We start from the raw sequence: 15258 nt of genomic DNA, 5'->3' as shown, positions 1-15258 counted from the left end.
GGTTGTACACACGAGATCAGCTCGAAGCCCTGAGCCAGTGTCACCTTATAGGGTACATCATTTCTACCAAGGTTTGACAGGCCACAAGTACAAAACTTAAAATTACAGAGTAGAATTAAAAGTAGCAGGACAGGGGCGCCTGGGTGGCTCAGTCAGTTAAGTGTCCAACTCTTGGTTTTGGCTCAGGTCATGATCTCAGGGTTGTGAGACTGAGCCCCCACATTGGGCTCCACGTTCAGCCAGAGTCTGCTTGAGAGTCTCCCTTGTTCTTTTTCAAGATTGCTTTGGCTATTTGGGTCTTTTGAGGTTCCATACAACAGGGAGTATCTGCGATTCCACAAACACCTCCTTGTGTATCAAGTAGGTAATTAAGGGCTATGTGACTGTCCAAAACTACTTCAGCCAATGAGTCAAGTGATCATTGCTGGACGGTTGCTGCTTTGGCTGTGGAGCAGACTAGCTCTCCCAATGGAGGCCTACTTGCAATAATCAGGCATGCCTCCTGGAAGTTCCCGTTTCAGGTGGCTATGGAGGTTTAATGGGGTAGACTACCACGGGAGGCTTCTGATTTATTATGGATGTTGACAGCAACAGTTAAACATCCCATTAAGGACTGACCTCCAACTCGCCAGCTATCTAAACATTCATATGCCCATGGGAAATACCATCCACTGCAAACAAAAATGAAACCAGGTGAAGTACAGAGGTCTCCAGCTAAGGTCTGCTTAGTAATAGATCCATTAGCTGGAATTCCCTGATTGACCTTTTTTCCTTTTAAAGATTTATTTATTTGAAAGAGAGAGAGCATGAGAGAGAGAGAGAGAGAGAGAGAGAGAGAGAGAGAGAGCATGAGCAGGGGGCGGGGAGGCAGAGGGAGAGGGAGAAGCAGACTCCCCACTGAGCAGGGAGCCCGATATGGGACTTGATCCCAGGACCCTGGGATCATGACCTGAGCTGAAGGCAGACGCTTAACCGACTGAGCCATCCAGGCGCCCCCGATTGACCTTTTCAAGGCAGGAATCAGAGGAATTGGCATGACATTCTGTGAGGTACCATCCCATCCTGAAAGGGTCTTTTCTGAAAGCCTTGCAAAGAGCAACTGGCCCATCTGTATCTCCCTTGCAGGGGAATGGACTGTATTTAAATAGGGAAAAGAATGTGGGGGGTGCAAATGTCATACGATTGGCAGTGATGCAAGTGTCAGGCTGACCTAGTACAATTATGGCTGGAGGAAGTTTGAAACAAGGTGCGAGAACACCTGGCTGTAAATAGCCTAATCCGATAGGTAACACCCATAGACTTGGCAGGCAGAATCAACAGTGGCATTTGGGACTAAGACAATTGGTGACACATAAGACCAAGGGATCTCGGATGTAATGAACCTTTCAGTTTCTGGACAGATTCGACAGTCAGAGAGGTTTCCCCTTTTTGCAATAGATTGGGAAATATGGATCAGGACACTGTCCTGAACAAGAGAGGAAGAAATTAAATAAGCAGCAAGAAAAAGGCATACAGGCCTGGTCTGGTCACCTTGGGAAAGCAGTCTCCTTTAGCTTCATCTGTTTCAACTTCCGGAATCTTTACTTTCAGGTCACCAGATGGTGTGTGTCCAGTCAGGGTTTGGCACTTGCTTAGATGTGATACCTGGATCCAAGAGCATATTCCTTGAAGTCTGGCAGCACAAGGGTTGGTTAACAGTCCCTGATAGGGCCTTTCCATGGGGCTGAAGTGTCCTTCTGGAGATATCTTTCCCAATGGTAAAATCTCTGGGCTGCAGATTATGACGATGCTTTCATCTCCCAAGAGCACATTGTGGAAGACTGTCCTACCCAAGTGTGATTATCCCCTATGGATTTGATTGGGCTTTTGCAAAACTGAAGTAGATCCCTTTTTACCAACTGTGGATCAAAGGACGCAGGGGGCAAGGTGTACTGGACATCCTGATACAAAAAAGAACAGATTCTCACTGAACTTATGCAAATATATTGTCATGAAAAAGAAGACTAATAAGAGTCTCAGAATTCTGGAGGGATCAGGTAAAGAAAAAAGGATAAATGCTTCAATCATTGGTACCAAATTATTTTAAGTTACAGACAGCTCTTTTAAAAGGAGAAGGGGAAAAGGGGGGAGGGTCCTTTAAATCTGGAAAACAAAGCATTAAAGCAATCAGTTTTCCATTAGAGTTTGAGAAATTCTTACCTAGTTCAATGTTATGATCTTAAAGTAATCGAAAACCTGTATTCTAGAGCACCTGTCAAATTCCCTTTTCATGAATCTCTTTGAAGAAGAAACACTTTTGTAGAAACATTTGTCGTAAAGGCATCAGAGTAAAACAATAACCGTAAAGGACAAACAACTTAAAAATGGCCACAATTAAAGACCTGATAAGAGTTCACAGACACTTACCAAAGAGACCAGTGATGCAACTGACAAGTAAATTTGCTTCATTTTGTGACATACATTTATTTTAACTAGTTATTAATGCATTTGAGAAATTAGTTACTATTAATGCTAGTATTAATGCATTTGACATACTAGTTATTAATGCATTTGACAAATTAGTTACTATTTTTTTAAAATTCAATTAATTAACATACAGTGTATTCTTAGTTTCAGAGGTAGAGTTCAGTGATTCATTAGTCGTATAGAACACCCAGTGCTCATTACATCAAGTGTCCTCCTTAATGCTCACCCCCGTTACCCCATCTTCCCGCCCCTCTCCCCTCCAGCAACCCTCAGTTTGTTTCCTATGGTTGAGAGTCTCTTATGGTTTGTCTCCCTTCTCTGACTATGTCTTGTTTTATTTTTCCCTCCCTTCCTCTATGCTCCTCTGTTTTGTTTCTTGAATTCCACGTATGAGTGAAGTCATATGATAATTGTCTTTCTCTGATTGACTTATTTCACTTAGCATAATACCCTCTTGTTCCATCCATGTCATTGTAAATGGCAAGATTTCATTTTTTGATAATATTCCATTATACATATACATATATATACACACACACACATATATATACACACATAACCACATCTTCTTTATCCGTGACATACATTTTAAAATTATGACTGATAACACTGTACCAGGACACATCAGAATTTTTTAAATTTTCGTGAAATTTATAGAACACGCATATTAACATACACCTATACAAACACAAAATAAAGAAGGCTTAGTATTCCTAATTGGACAATGCTTCCCATGTAATTTAACATACCAAATAAGCCTAATTAGTGTAATATCACTGTTTCTATAGAGAGAGAATGTTTGGAGCTGTTCCAGAGACCCACTAGAAATTCTTATGAGTTTGCAGCCAAAAAAATTTCATTTAAAATTTTAATTTTGAGAAGCTTGTCAAGAGTATCGAAAGGTTTGGACACTTGGGTAACAAAAGGGTTACAGAAAATTATAAAACAATACTTAATTATCTACTTACCCAAACTGACAAAAAGATTCCAAGTATAAATATAGATCACACAGCTGCAAAAGCTGTAACTTTCTGAATAGAGAACACTCAGCTTTTCTAAGTAATAAAAGATCTGATCAAGATAAAACATAGAGGGTGAGGGATGGGCTAGATGGGTGATGGGTACTAAGGAGGGCATTTATGATTATGAGCACTGGCTGTGAATATATTAAGTGATGAATCACTGAATTATACTCCTGAAACCAACATCACACTATATGTTAACTAACTAGAATTTAAATAAAAATTTGGGGGAAAAAATGCCAAAAAGAATAATAAAAAATAAAAAAGTCAAGTGACTTCCACAAAGGAAAAAAAAAAGATAAAACACAGAATCTTTGTTTCCTAGGCAGATTACATTAAAAATAAAGAAACTTTGTTTACAATTTCTTATTAAGAACAGACCAATAATGTATCACTGTTATTCAACATGGTACTGGAAGTCCTAGTCTCAGCAATCAGAAAACAAAAAGAATTAAAAGGCATCCAAATGGGCAAGGAAGAAGGCAAACTTTCACTCTTTGCAGATGACATAATATTCTATATAGAAAACCCCAAAGACTCCACCAAAAAATTGTTAGAACTCATACATGAATTCAGCAAAGTCACAGGATATAAAATCAATGTACAGAAATCGATTGCATTTCTATACACTAATAATGAAGGAGCAGAAAGAGAAATCAAAGAATCGATCCCATTTATAATTGCACCAAAAACCGTAAGATACCTAGGAATAAACCTAACCAAAGAGGTGAAAGATCTGTACACTGAAAACTATAGAACACTTATGAAAGAAATTGAAGATGATACAAAGAGATGAAAAGCATTCCATGCTCATGGATTAGAAGAACAAATACTGCTAAAAAGTCTATACTACCCAAAGCAATCTACACATTCAATGCAATCCTAGTAACACCAGCGTTTTTCACAGACCTACAACAAACAATCCTAAAATTTGTATGGAACCAGAACAGACCCTGAATAGCCAACTAATGTTGAAAAAGAAAAGCAAAGTGGGAGGCATCACGATCCCAGACTTCAAGCTCTATTACAAAGCTGTCATCATCAAGACAGTATGATACTGGCACAAAAGCAGACATAGATCCATGGAACAGAAGAGAGAACCCAGAAACGGACCCACAACTATATGGTCAACTCATCTTTGACAAAGCAGGAAAGAATATCCAGTGGAAAAAAGACAGCCTCTTCAATAAACAGTGTTGGGAAAACTGGACAGCAACATGCAGAAGAATGAAACTGGACCATTTTCTTACATCATACACAAACAAATTCAGAAAGACCTAAATGTGAGAAAGGAAATCATCAAAATCCTCGAGGAGAAAACAGGCAGCAACCTCTTTGACCTCGGCTGCAGCAACTTCTTAGTAGACACATCTCCGGAGGCAAGGGAAACAAAAGCAAAAATGAACTACTGGGACCTCATCAAGAGGTCACGGTGAAGAAAACAATCAACAACAATAAAAGGCAACTGAAAGAACGGGAGAAGGTATTTGCAAATGACATATTGGATGAAGGGCTAGTATCCAGAATCTATAAAGAACTCATCAGAATCAACACCCAAAGAATAAAATAATCCAGTTAAAAAATGGGCAGAAGACATGAACAGACATTTCTCCAAAAAAGATATACAAATGGCTAAGACACATGAAAAGATGCTCAACATCACTCAGCATCAGGGAAATACAAATCAAAACCACAATGAGATACTACCTCACACCTGTCAGAATGGCTAAAATTAACAACTCAGGAAACAGATGTTAGCGAGGATGTGGAACACTTTTGCACTGTTGGTTGGAAAGCAAACTGGTGTAGCCACTCTGGAAAACAGTATGGAGTTTCTTCAAAAAGTTAAAAGTAGAACTACCCTATGACTCAGCAATCACACCACAAGGTATTTATCCAAAGGATACAAAAATGCTGATTTGAAGGGGCACATGCACCCCAATGTTTATAACAGCACTATCAACAATAGCCAAATTACGGAAAGGGCCCAAATGTCCATTGACTGATGAATGGACAAAAAAGATGTGGTATATGGGGGCACTGGGCAGCTCAGCTGGCTAAGCGTCCGACTCTTGATTTCCTCTTGATTTTGGCTCGGGTCATGATCTCAGGGTCATGAGATGGAGACCCGTGTTGGGCTCCGTGCTGGGTACAGAGCCTGCTTAAGAGTCTCTCTCTTTCTTGCCCTTTGCCCCAATCCCGCCCCCCTCTATCTTAAATAAATTGTAGTATATATACAATGGAATATTACTCAGCCATCAAAAAGAATGAAATCTTGCCATTTGCAAGTACAAGGATGGAACTAGAGCATATTATGCTAAGCAAAATAAGTCAGTCAGAGAAAGACAAATATCATATGATTTCACTCCTATGTGGAATTTAAGAAACAAAACAGATGAACATAGGGGAAAGGAAGGAAAAATAAGATAAAAACAGAGGAGGAGGCAAACCATAAGAGACTCTTAATTGTAGAGAACAAACTGAGGGTTGCTGGAGGGCAGGTGGGTGGGGGGGGACAGGCAAAATGGGTAATGGGCATTAAGGAGGCACTGGTTGGGATGAGCACTGGGTGTTTTATGTAAGTGATGAATCACTAAATTCTACTCCTGAAATCAATACTATACTTTATGTTAACTAACTTGAATTAAAAAAAAAAAAAAAAAAGGAACAGACCAATAATGTAATAAACCTTTTCCTTTTAACAGAGACAAAAAACCACAAATTTTAGTTTTGTACCAGGATACTTTTGGTTTTTATTTTTTTTAAAGATTTATTTGAGAGAGAGAGAAATAGTGAGCAAGGTAAGGGGCAAAGGAGAGAATATCCAAAAGCAGACTCCCAGTGAGTGTGGAGCCCAATGTGGGGCTTGATCTCATGAGGCATGAGATCAGGACCTGAGCCAAAACCAAGAGTTGGATGCTTAATGGACTGGGCCACCAGGGCACCCCAGGATACTTTTGATTTATTAAAACTCATTTTTAAATGAATTCATTTTAATCTTAGCCAGCTTGATTACATATAAAATACCTTTCCCAAGATCCCTTTTCCACAAACCTTCTACAACTTTCTTTGTCCACTTAAGTTTGCCCTTTGCTCTTTCCCTTTCCAAAATAGCCAGTTTTCCTTTAGGATAAAAATCACTTTTGGGGAGCCTGGGTGGCTCAGTCATTAAGCGTCTGCCTTTGCCTCAGGTCATGGTCCCAGGGTCCTGGGATCAAGCCCCACATCGGGCTCCCTGCTCTGCGGGGAGCCTGCTTCTCCCTCTCCCACTCCCCCTGCTTGTGTTCCCTCTCTAGCTGTGTCTCTGTCAAGTAAATAAATAAAATCTTTTAATAAAAAAAAAAAATCACTTCATTTTCCTCATCAAAATACATGTCCATTCCTCCCTTCTTTTACCAAAATCTCACATCCTACTTTCTTTGCACACTTTTCATTTACAGTTGTTTTCTTTCATGCTTATTGTTTCTAACCGTTGTATTCTTACATGCATTTAGCATTCTTAATCCTTAGAATCCTTAATTCCCAGCAAAAACTAAAATGTAAGCAACTGTGGACTGGCAAATTTATGAGCACATTTTATTATTTCTAGAGAAATATAATTATGAGAAACATTTTATTATTTCTAGAACCATGTGCTTTTCTCATAGAACATTTTATCAGCATGGCATGAAGTGTGTTCACTAACAGACCAAAGTACCTTTAGTTTCTCTGTAATAAGAAGCCAAAACTGGATAAATCTATGTTCAGTAATGTTTTAGGATTTTATCTTGTTTAAAAAATTATCCAGATATTCAATGAAATTCCATCATTTAATTTAACTCAGCAAAACTCTCAAGTTTGGAGTTACCAAAAAAGATCTGGGGAAGCTATTTTTAACCACACATGCCATAAAAACATAATTACTGCACTTAACTCTTATCCCATTTTTGTTTATCTAGTCATCTTGTTCCCACCAATTATGTTTAGATCACTCACAAAAACTTCATGAGACATTAGACAATGCCAGCCATCATCTTAAGCAAATTTTCTTGCTGACAGATTTTGCAATAGAGATAGCATAAACTTTGACTAATAAACCCAGGTAGAATCAAAGTTGTATGTTTGCATTATAGTCAATGTTGTAATTCTAAGACATGTCTGTTTTAATTAAACCAACAAACTAGCTTTTATTTACTGATTATCCCAGAACATGTGAACCCAAAAAACATCTGGGTTAGTTTACTTAATTTATACGTGCACTTATTTTTCTTTAAGCCAATTAGAGCTCTTTACAAATTAATTTTGGCAATACTATCTAAGTAGAAAAATACAGACATACGTAGACATACATAAACAAACACAGAGCTCTTAAGAGCTTTTGTTTAAAAAAAAAAAAAAAAAAAAACAGGGCACCTGGGTGGCTCAGTTGGTTGGGTGTCTGTCTTCGGCTCAGGTCATGATCCCAGAATTCGGGGATCAAGCCCCACATCAGGCTCCCTGCTCAGTGGGGAGTCTGCTTCTCCCTCTCCTGCTCCCCCTGCTTATGCTCTGTCAAATAAATAAAATCTTAAAAATAAAAATTTAAAAATAAAACAAAAACAAAAAACCTTAGCCATGTCTCAAGTACAAAACTCAAAAGAATAACTGGATCCAAACTACGTTTCTGGAAGACAGATTAAGTTAAGGTTAGCTGATGGCCAACGTTTGTTTTGTTTTTTAAGGAAAGATTTTTTACTTTCATGCAGTTAAGGATCCTTTTTAGAGCTATTTTTAAATCATTTTGTCTTTCAGAAACTTCTGCATACCAAAGAATGCACTCCATTGTCTCTGAGAGGGTTGGGATCCTCTCTTTTTAAGGGTGTCCCTTAAGGTGGATTTATTTAAGTCAAAGTTTCCCCAGAATGGCCATTACAATTCCAAATTATCCGTAAGTTTGCCTATTTTCTCACAAAGGCCAAGAAACTGGTCCAAGGACTAGGGCAAACCCATCTTGCCTTTAGATTCCCTAAAGTGTCTTAACTACAAGGGACCCTATTTTCTAACAGCTGTTCTGAAATACCGGGAATCATGTGTTTCCCCCTTTTGAACAGGATAGGTTACTTACCAGGAAGGTGCAGCAAACAGAAACAAGACAAACAAAAACCAAAGAGTGCTCAACAGGTAGGGTGGTGCCTTCATAAAAACAAAAACAGATATCAAATAAAGTCAGAGAACTCAACCAAGGGAGAGAGCTTGAATCGGAGAGATTTACCCAACCGAAGAAAAAAGAAACAGAAGAAAAAAGACGAGTCAGGGAAGTGCAGAGCACAGGGCTCAAGTGGGTACTGCACACGGTTCTGAGGGTTGTTAGGTCCTCAGGGGTTCATCTCCTTCAGATCCCACTTCTGATCACCAAGTAATTAAACTTTAAAAATAAAACAGCAAGTTATTTTACCAGCAAAATGAGTTTATTCAGGAATAGCAGAGGAATGGCAATTCAGGACATGCAAGCTATAGCAAACCATAGGCAAAGTCTGCAGAACAAGGGAGAGGAACGTTCCTTTATAGAGAAAAAGGAGGAAGTTGGGAGGGGCTGCTTTGAATGAAAGTCTATTGGAGGAAAACAAGAATTTAGGGTGGTGATGGTTACTTACTGGCTGAACTGTGGCAGTTTCTCATTGGCTAGGCTATTGCTGAGCTAGAAAATCTTCCTCCTGCTGGAGCAATAAAGTGAACTTTTTCTGGCATAGGAATGAAGTAAGCTGTGATGGAAAATTCATGTGTGGGCACGCTCTCCCCTACAGGGCTTCCCAACTCCATTCTAAGTAAAATTTCCCTTTATTAATTTTCACACATCCAACAGGAGCAGAATACACATTCTTCTCAAGCATACACAGAAAATTCTCCAGGATAGATCATATGTTAGGCCACAAAACAAGTCAAGAAATTTAAGACGACTGAAATCATATCAACCACAATGGTATAAAACTAGAAATCAATTATAAGAATAAAGCTGGAAAATACACAAATACATAGAAATTAAACTGTTTAATGATTTTATTTATTTGACAGAGAGAGACACAGTGAGAGAGGGAACACAAGCTGGGGGAGTGGGAGAGGGAGAAGCAGGCTTCCCGTGGAGCAGGGAGCCTGACACAGGGCTCGATCCCAGGACCCGGGATCATGACCTGAGCCGAAGGCAGACACTTAACGACTGAGCCACCCAGGCGCCCCTAAACAACATGTTCTTGACCAACAAATGGGTCAAAGAAAGAGAAACAGAAAAACATCTTGAGACAAACGAAAAAGGAAACATACCAACACTTACGGGATGCAGCAAACGCTCTTCTAAGAGGGAAGTTTATAGCAGTAAATGCCTACATTAGGAAACAAGAAAGAGCTCGAATACAAAACCTACCTTTACATCTCAAGGAACTACAAAAAGAAAAACTAAGCCCAAAACTAGCAGAAAGAAGGAAATACAAAGATCAGAGCAGAAATGAATGAACTAGAAATGAAAAAGACAATAGATCAATGCAACTAAGAGCTGGGTTTTCTGAAAAGATAAGCAAAACCCTTGGCTAGATTAATCAAGAAAAAAAAAAGACTCAAATAAAAGTATAAATAAGAGACATTACAGCTGATACCACACAAGTATTATTATGAGCAATTATACCCCAACAAACTGGATGACCTAGAAGAAATGGATAAATTCCTACAAATCTACAACCTACCAAAACTGAACCATGAATAGAAAAATCTGAAGAGACTGGGGTGCCTGGGTGGCTCAGTCAATTAAGCGTCTGCCTTCAGCTCAGGTCATGATCCTGGGGTCCTGGGATTGAGTCCCACATCTGGCTCCCTGCTCAGTGAGAAGTCTACTTCTCCCTCTGTCCACCACCCCTGCCTCGAGCTAGTGTGTGCTCTCTCTCTCTCTCAGATGAATAAAATCTTAAGAAAAAAAGAAAAGAAAATCTGAAGAGACCAATTACTAGTAAGGTGATCAAATCAGTAATCAAAACTCTCTCCACAAAAAAAAGTCCAGGACCAGATGGCTTCACTGGTGAATTCTACTGAACATTTCCTTTTTTTTTTTTTTTAAAGATTTTATCTATTTGACAGAGAGAGAGACAGCTAGAGAGGGAACACAAGAACACAAGCAGGGGGAGCGGGAGAGGGAGAAGCAGGTTCCTGGCTGAGCAAGGAGCCCGATGCGGGGCTCAATCCCAGGACCCCGGGATCATGACCTGAGCCGAAGGCAGACGCCCAATGACTGAGCCACCCAGGCGCCCCTCTACTAAACATTTCCTAAAGAATTAACTCCAATTCTTCTCAAACTCTTCAAAAAAAAAAAAAAAGGGGGGGGGGTTCCAGGGAATACTTCCAAACTCATTTTACAAAGCATTAACCTGATACAAAATTAGATAAGGACTTTATAGGAAAATAAAATTACAGGTCAACATCCCTAACAAACATAGATGCAAAAAATCCTCAACCAAATATTAGCAAACTGAATTCAACAGTACATTAGAAGGATTACACACCATGATCAAGTGGAATTTATTCTAAGGATTCAAGGATCTGGAAGTCAATCCATGTTCTACAACACATTAACAAAATGAAGGATAAAAATCATATAATCATTCCATTAGATGCAGAAAATGCATTTCACAAATTCAACATCCTTTCATGATAAAAACTCTCAGCAAACTGAGTATAGAGGGAACATGTCTCAACACAATAAAGGCCATATACAACAAGCCTACAGCTAATACACTCACCAACGGAAAGCTGAAAGTTTTTCCTTTAAGATCAGGAACAAGACAAGAATGCTTACTCTCTTTCTTTTTTTAAAGATTTTATTTATTTATTTGACAGAGAGAGACACAGAAAGAGCAGGAACACAAGCAGGGGGAGTGGGAGAGGGAGAAGCAGGCATCCCGCGGAGCAGGGAGCCTGATGTGGGGCTCGATCCCAGGACCCTGGGATCGTGACCTGAGCCGAAGGCAGACGCTTAAGGACTGAGCCACCCAGGCGCCCCAAGAATGCTTACTCTTGACACTTTTATTCAACACAGTACTTGAAGACCAAGCCAGAGCAATTAGACAAGGAAGAGAAAAGCTGTCCAAATCAAAAAGTAGTGGTAAAATGGTATCTATCTGCAGATGACATATTATATATAGAAAACCCTAAAGATTTACTAAAATGCCATTAAAACCAAGAAATGAATTCAGTAAAGCTGCAGGATGGAAAATCAATATACAGAAATCAGTTGTGTTTCTATACACTCATAATGAAGCATCAGAAAAGAAGTTAAGAAAACAGGACCATTTACAATAGCATCAAAAAGAATACTTAGGAAAAAATTTAACCAAAGCAATGAAAGATCTGAAAACCATAAGACGTTGAAGAAACTGAAGATACAAATAAATGGAAAGATATTCCATGTTCGTGGACTGGAAGAATATTGTTAAAATGTTCATACTCCCCAAAGTGATTGACCTATTTAATGCAATCCCTGTCAAAATTCCCAAAGCATTCTTTCACAGAAATATAAAGATCATAAAATTTGTATGAAACCACAAAATAAAATAAAACTCCAAATAGCTAAAGCAATCTTAAGAATGAACTCAGCTGGAAGCATCACACTTCCAGATTTCAAACTATAGTACAAAGCTATAATAATGAAAATAGTGTGGTACTGGTATAAAAACAGACACCTAGATCATGAGTGTTCTGAAACACTATAAGAGAGCCCAGAAATAAACGCATTCATATATGATCAGTTAATTTACAACAGATGGGCCAAGAATATACAAGGATATATAGAGGAAAGGGGAAGAGACTACAATAAATGGTATTAGGAAAACTGAATAGGCACATACAAAAGAATGAAACTGGATCCCTACCTTATACCACACATAAAAAGCAATTCCAAATGGATTAAAGACTTGAACATAAGACCTGAACTGTAAAATTCCTGGGCGATAACATAGCGGGTAAGCTCTTTGGCATCAGTCTTGGCAATGATTTTTTGGATTTGACACAAGAATGAAAGGCAACAAAAGCAAAGATAAACAAGTGAGATTACATCAAATTAAAAATCTTCTGCACAGCAAAGGGCACCATCAACAAAGTGAAAAGGCAACCTGTCCAAGTGGAAGAAAGTATTTGCAAACCATGTATCTGATAAAGGGTTAATATCCAAAATATATAAAGAACTCATATGACTGAAGAGCAAAAAACATTCCAATTTGAAAAATCGACAGAGGAACTTTTTTTTTTTTTTTTTTTTTTAAGATTTTACTTATTTAAGTAATCTCTAACACCCAATCTGGGGCTTGAACTTACAACTCTGAGATCAAGAGTCACATGCTCCACTGACTGAGCTTGCCAGGCGCCCCTGAACAGACATTTTTCCAAAGACAGCATACAGGTACGTGAAAAGGTGCTCAACATCACTAATCGTCAGTGAAATGCAAATCAAAACCACAATGAGACATCATGTCACACCAGTTAGGATGGTAACCATCAAAAAGAAAAGAGATAACAAGTGTTGGTGAGGTTGTGCACTGTTGGTGGGAATATAAATTGGTGCAGCCACTGTGGTTAAGAGTATGGAGTTTCCTCAAAAAATTAAAAAGTAGAAGTACCCCATGATCCAGCAATCCCACTTCTGGGTACTTAACCAAAGGAAATGAGAACAGGTTCTTGAAGAACTATCTGGACTGCCATGTTCACTGCAGTATTATTCACAATAGTCAAGCTCTGGAAACTTAAGTGACCATCAAGGAGGGATGGATTAGTAAAGATGATGTGGTATATATAGTATATATACATACACACCACCTACACAATGGAATATTATTGAGCCATGAGAAAGAAGGCATCCTGCTCTTTGCAACAATACTTTGAGGGCATAATGCTAAGTGAAATAAGGCAGAGAAATACAAATACTGTATGTTCTCACTTACACAGGAAATCTTAAAAAGGTGAACTAGAAACAGACTAAACTGGTGGTTACCAGGAGCTGGGGAGTGGGGAAGAGGTGTTGGTCAAAGAGCACACACTTCCAGTTACAAGCAGAGTAAATTCAGAAAATCTCATGTACAGCATAGTGATTACAGTGAATAATATTGTCTCATACTTGAAAGTTGCTAAGTTCTTACCCGTAAGTGGTGATTTTGTGACATGATGCAGGTGTTTGCTAATGCTGTGGTGGTCATCATTTTGCAACATGTACGTGCACCACATCAACACGTTCTATGCCTTAAATGCACACAACGTTATATGTCAGTTTTATCTGAAAGCTGGAAGAAAAAAAGACGTTATGAGGTGGTGTTGAAAGAGAAGATGCCAAGTTCTTGGTGGCAACAGGACTTGACGTTTGATGTGCTAAGTGTGATAATGATGATGCCTAGACAACTTATTTCTTCAATGACTTTCAAAGGTATACTTCAATGAGAAACTCCTTAGAAGCCTAAGCAGTAACAAATACAAAAAAATCGCCTTCCCACTTTGTTAGAATTCAGTGACCTAGTAAGTATCACTGGCAAAACCAACTCAACCCAGTCTGTATTTGTACAGGGAAATGATCTCTGGGACCTCACTGAAAAGACAGACCAGACAAAGCCATCCCATGTTAGGAGCTGGGGGACCATGGGTTAGCACTGTCCAGGCAAACTGGGTGGGTGGTCACCCTCAGGGCCGTTCTGTGTGCACTTTCTGGTGACCATACCGGCAACGTCATTAAAGAACTTTTCCAAGATGCTCCCACACACAAGACGCTGGACTGTGAGGTACAGGTGTGCAAAGATGAAGAAAGGGGAACAACAGCAAATGGGTTTCTTCCTCCCTTTCTGGAAGTTCTGCAGGTGCTGCACTGGAGTGCAATTATCCTATTTGTTCACTGTGTGGTTTCTAAAGGTCACTCTGGAAAGGGATATGCAATGGGCGACCCACTGCAAGTTGTGGGATGTCTTCCACAGGGGCAGCTCCAGAACAGCCCAGCTTGGAGGCAGCACTGGTCTCCCGCCAGGGTATGTACATCCTGGCTCTGCAACTTGATGGCTATGAGACCCTGATCAAGTCACCAACCTCTCTGTGCCTCGCATTCCTCATCCATAAAACGTGGATAGTCATAGTACACAGGCTTCATATGGATGATGTAAGAATTAAGTGAGTTCATACATATAAAGGTTTAAAATTGTACCTGGTACACAGAAAGTGCTCAGTAAGTGTTACTTTCTCTTTTTATCACCATCTAAGAATGGGTTGTGTTCATTCTCAAGAAAAAGATGTGAAAAGTAAAGACCAGAGGTGATGCTGTATTATTTCTAACACCTGGGACGGAAAGGCCTGTGTCCTTATTTTCAGGGACAGATCAGACGGCGAGTGTTGGGGAAGATGGCCTCCTATTTGACAGGGGGTAGCCCAGCTCTGGAGAGGAAAGGAACATAGCTGAAACTTCCAATATGTAGGCCTGGAACTTGAGCAAGAAGTTTTCGAATAAATATAACCTCTGACAAAAATGGGGAGGAACAAAACTCATTCTAGTGTCATGCAAAGCCTAAAAAGGAGAAATTCTAAAGAGGTGTTACTTGACTAGATGATTTTTGGTTTATATACTATGATACCAAATAAAATTATGAAAAACAAAATTGCATGGGATTACACATAAAATTTTTATTGAGAATTTTGTCTTGTTACAGAGAATTCATAGGCCTTTAGTTACATTATATGGGTAAGATGCTGGACAGCAAACATGGTTACCAAAAGTCATCTGTTTCTTCATGAGAAAAGCCCGTGAAAC

General features: G+C 39.2%; 1 protein-coding gene across 4 annotated transcripts in view; it reads right to left on the bottom strand.

The window, feature by feature from the left end:
- Window positions 1-976: 976 nt before the first annotated feature.
- Window positions 977-15258, bottom strand: part of OFD1 (OFD1 centriole and centriolar satellite protein) — a 69495-nt gene continuing 55213 nt past the window's right edge. Inside the window, exons 23-24 of one of the 4 annotated variants that reach the window (XR_004683669.1) lie at window positions 13616-13756; window positions 977-1644 (exon numbers count right to left, since the gene is read on the bottom strand). Coding sequence is in view for 2 of the 4 variants with exons in the window: in XM_035029726.1 (XP_034885617.1) it covers window positions 15215-15257 (43 nt within the window). In the remaining 2 variants the exon portion in view is untranslated. Of the gene's footprint in view, window positions 1645-9147; window positions 9161-13281; window positions 13757-15109; window position 15258 lie in introns of those variants that run through there. The other 3 variants (XR_004683670.1, XM_035029728.1, XM_035029726.1) reach the window with 3 other exon arrangements.

Source organism: Mirounga leonina, unplaced genomic scaffold (genome assembly GCF_011800145.1).
Source record: "Mirounga leonina isolate KUSES-001 unplaced genomic scaffold, KU_Mleo_1.0 Mir_276, whole genome shotgun sequence".
NCBI lineage: Eukaryota > Metazoa > Chordata > Mammalia > Carnivora > Phocidae > Mirounga > Mirounga leonina.
The sequence above is the reverse complement of the archived record's forward strand: the minus strand, read 5'-3'. Positions and strand labels throughout refer to the sequence as shown.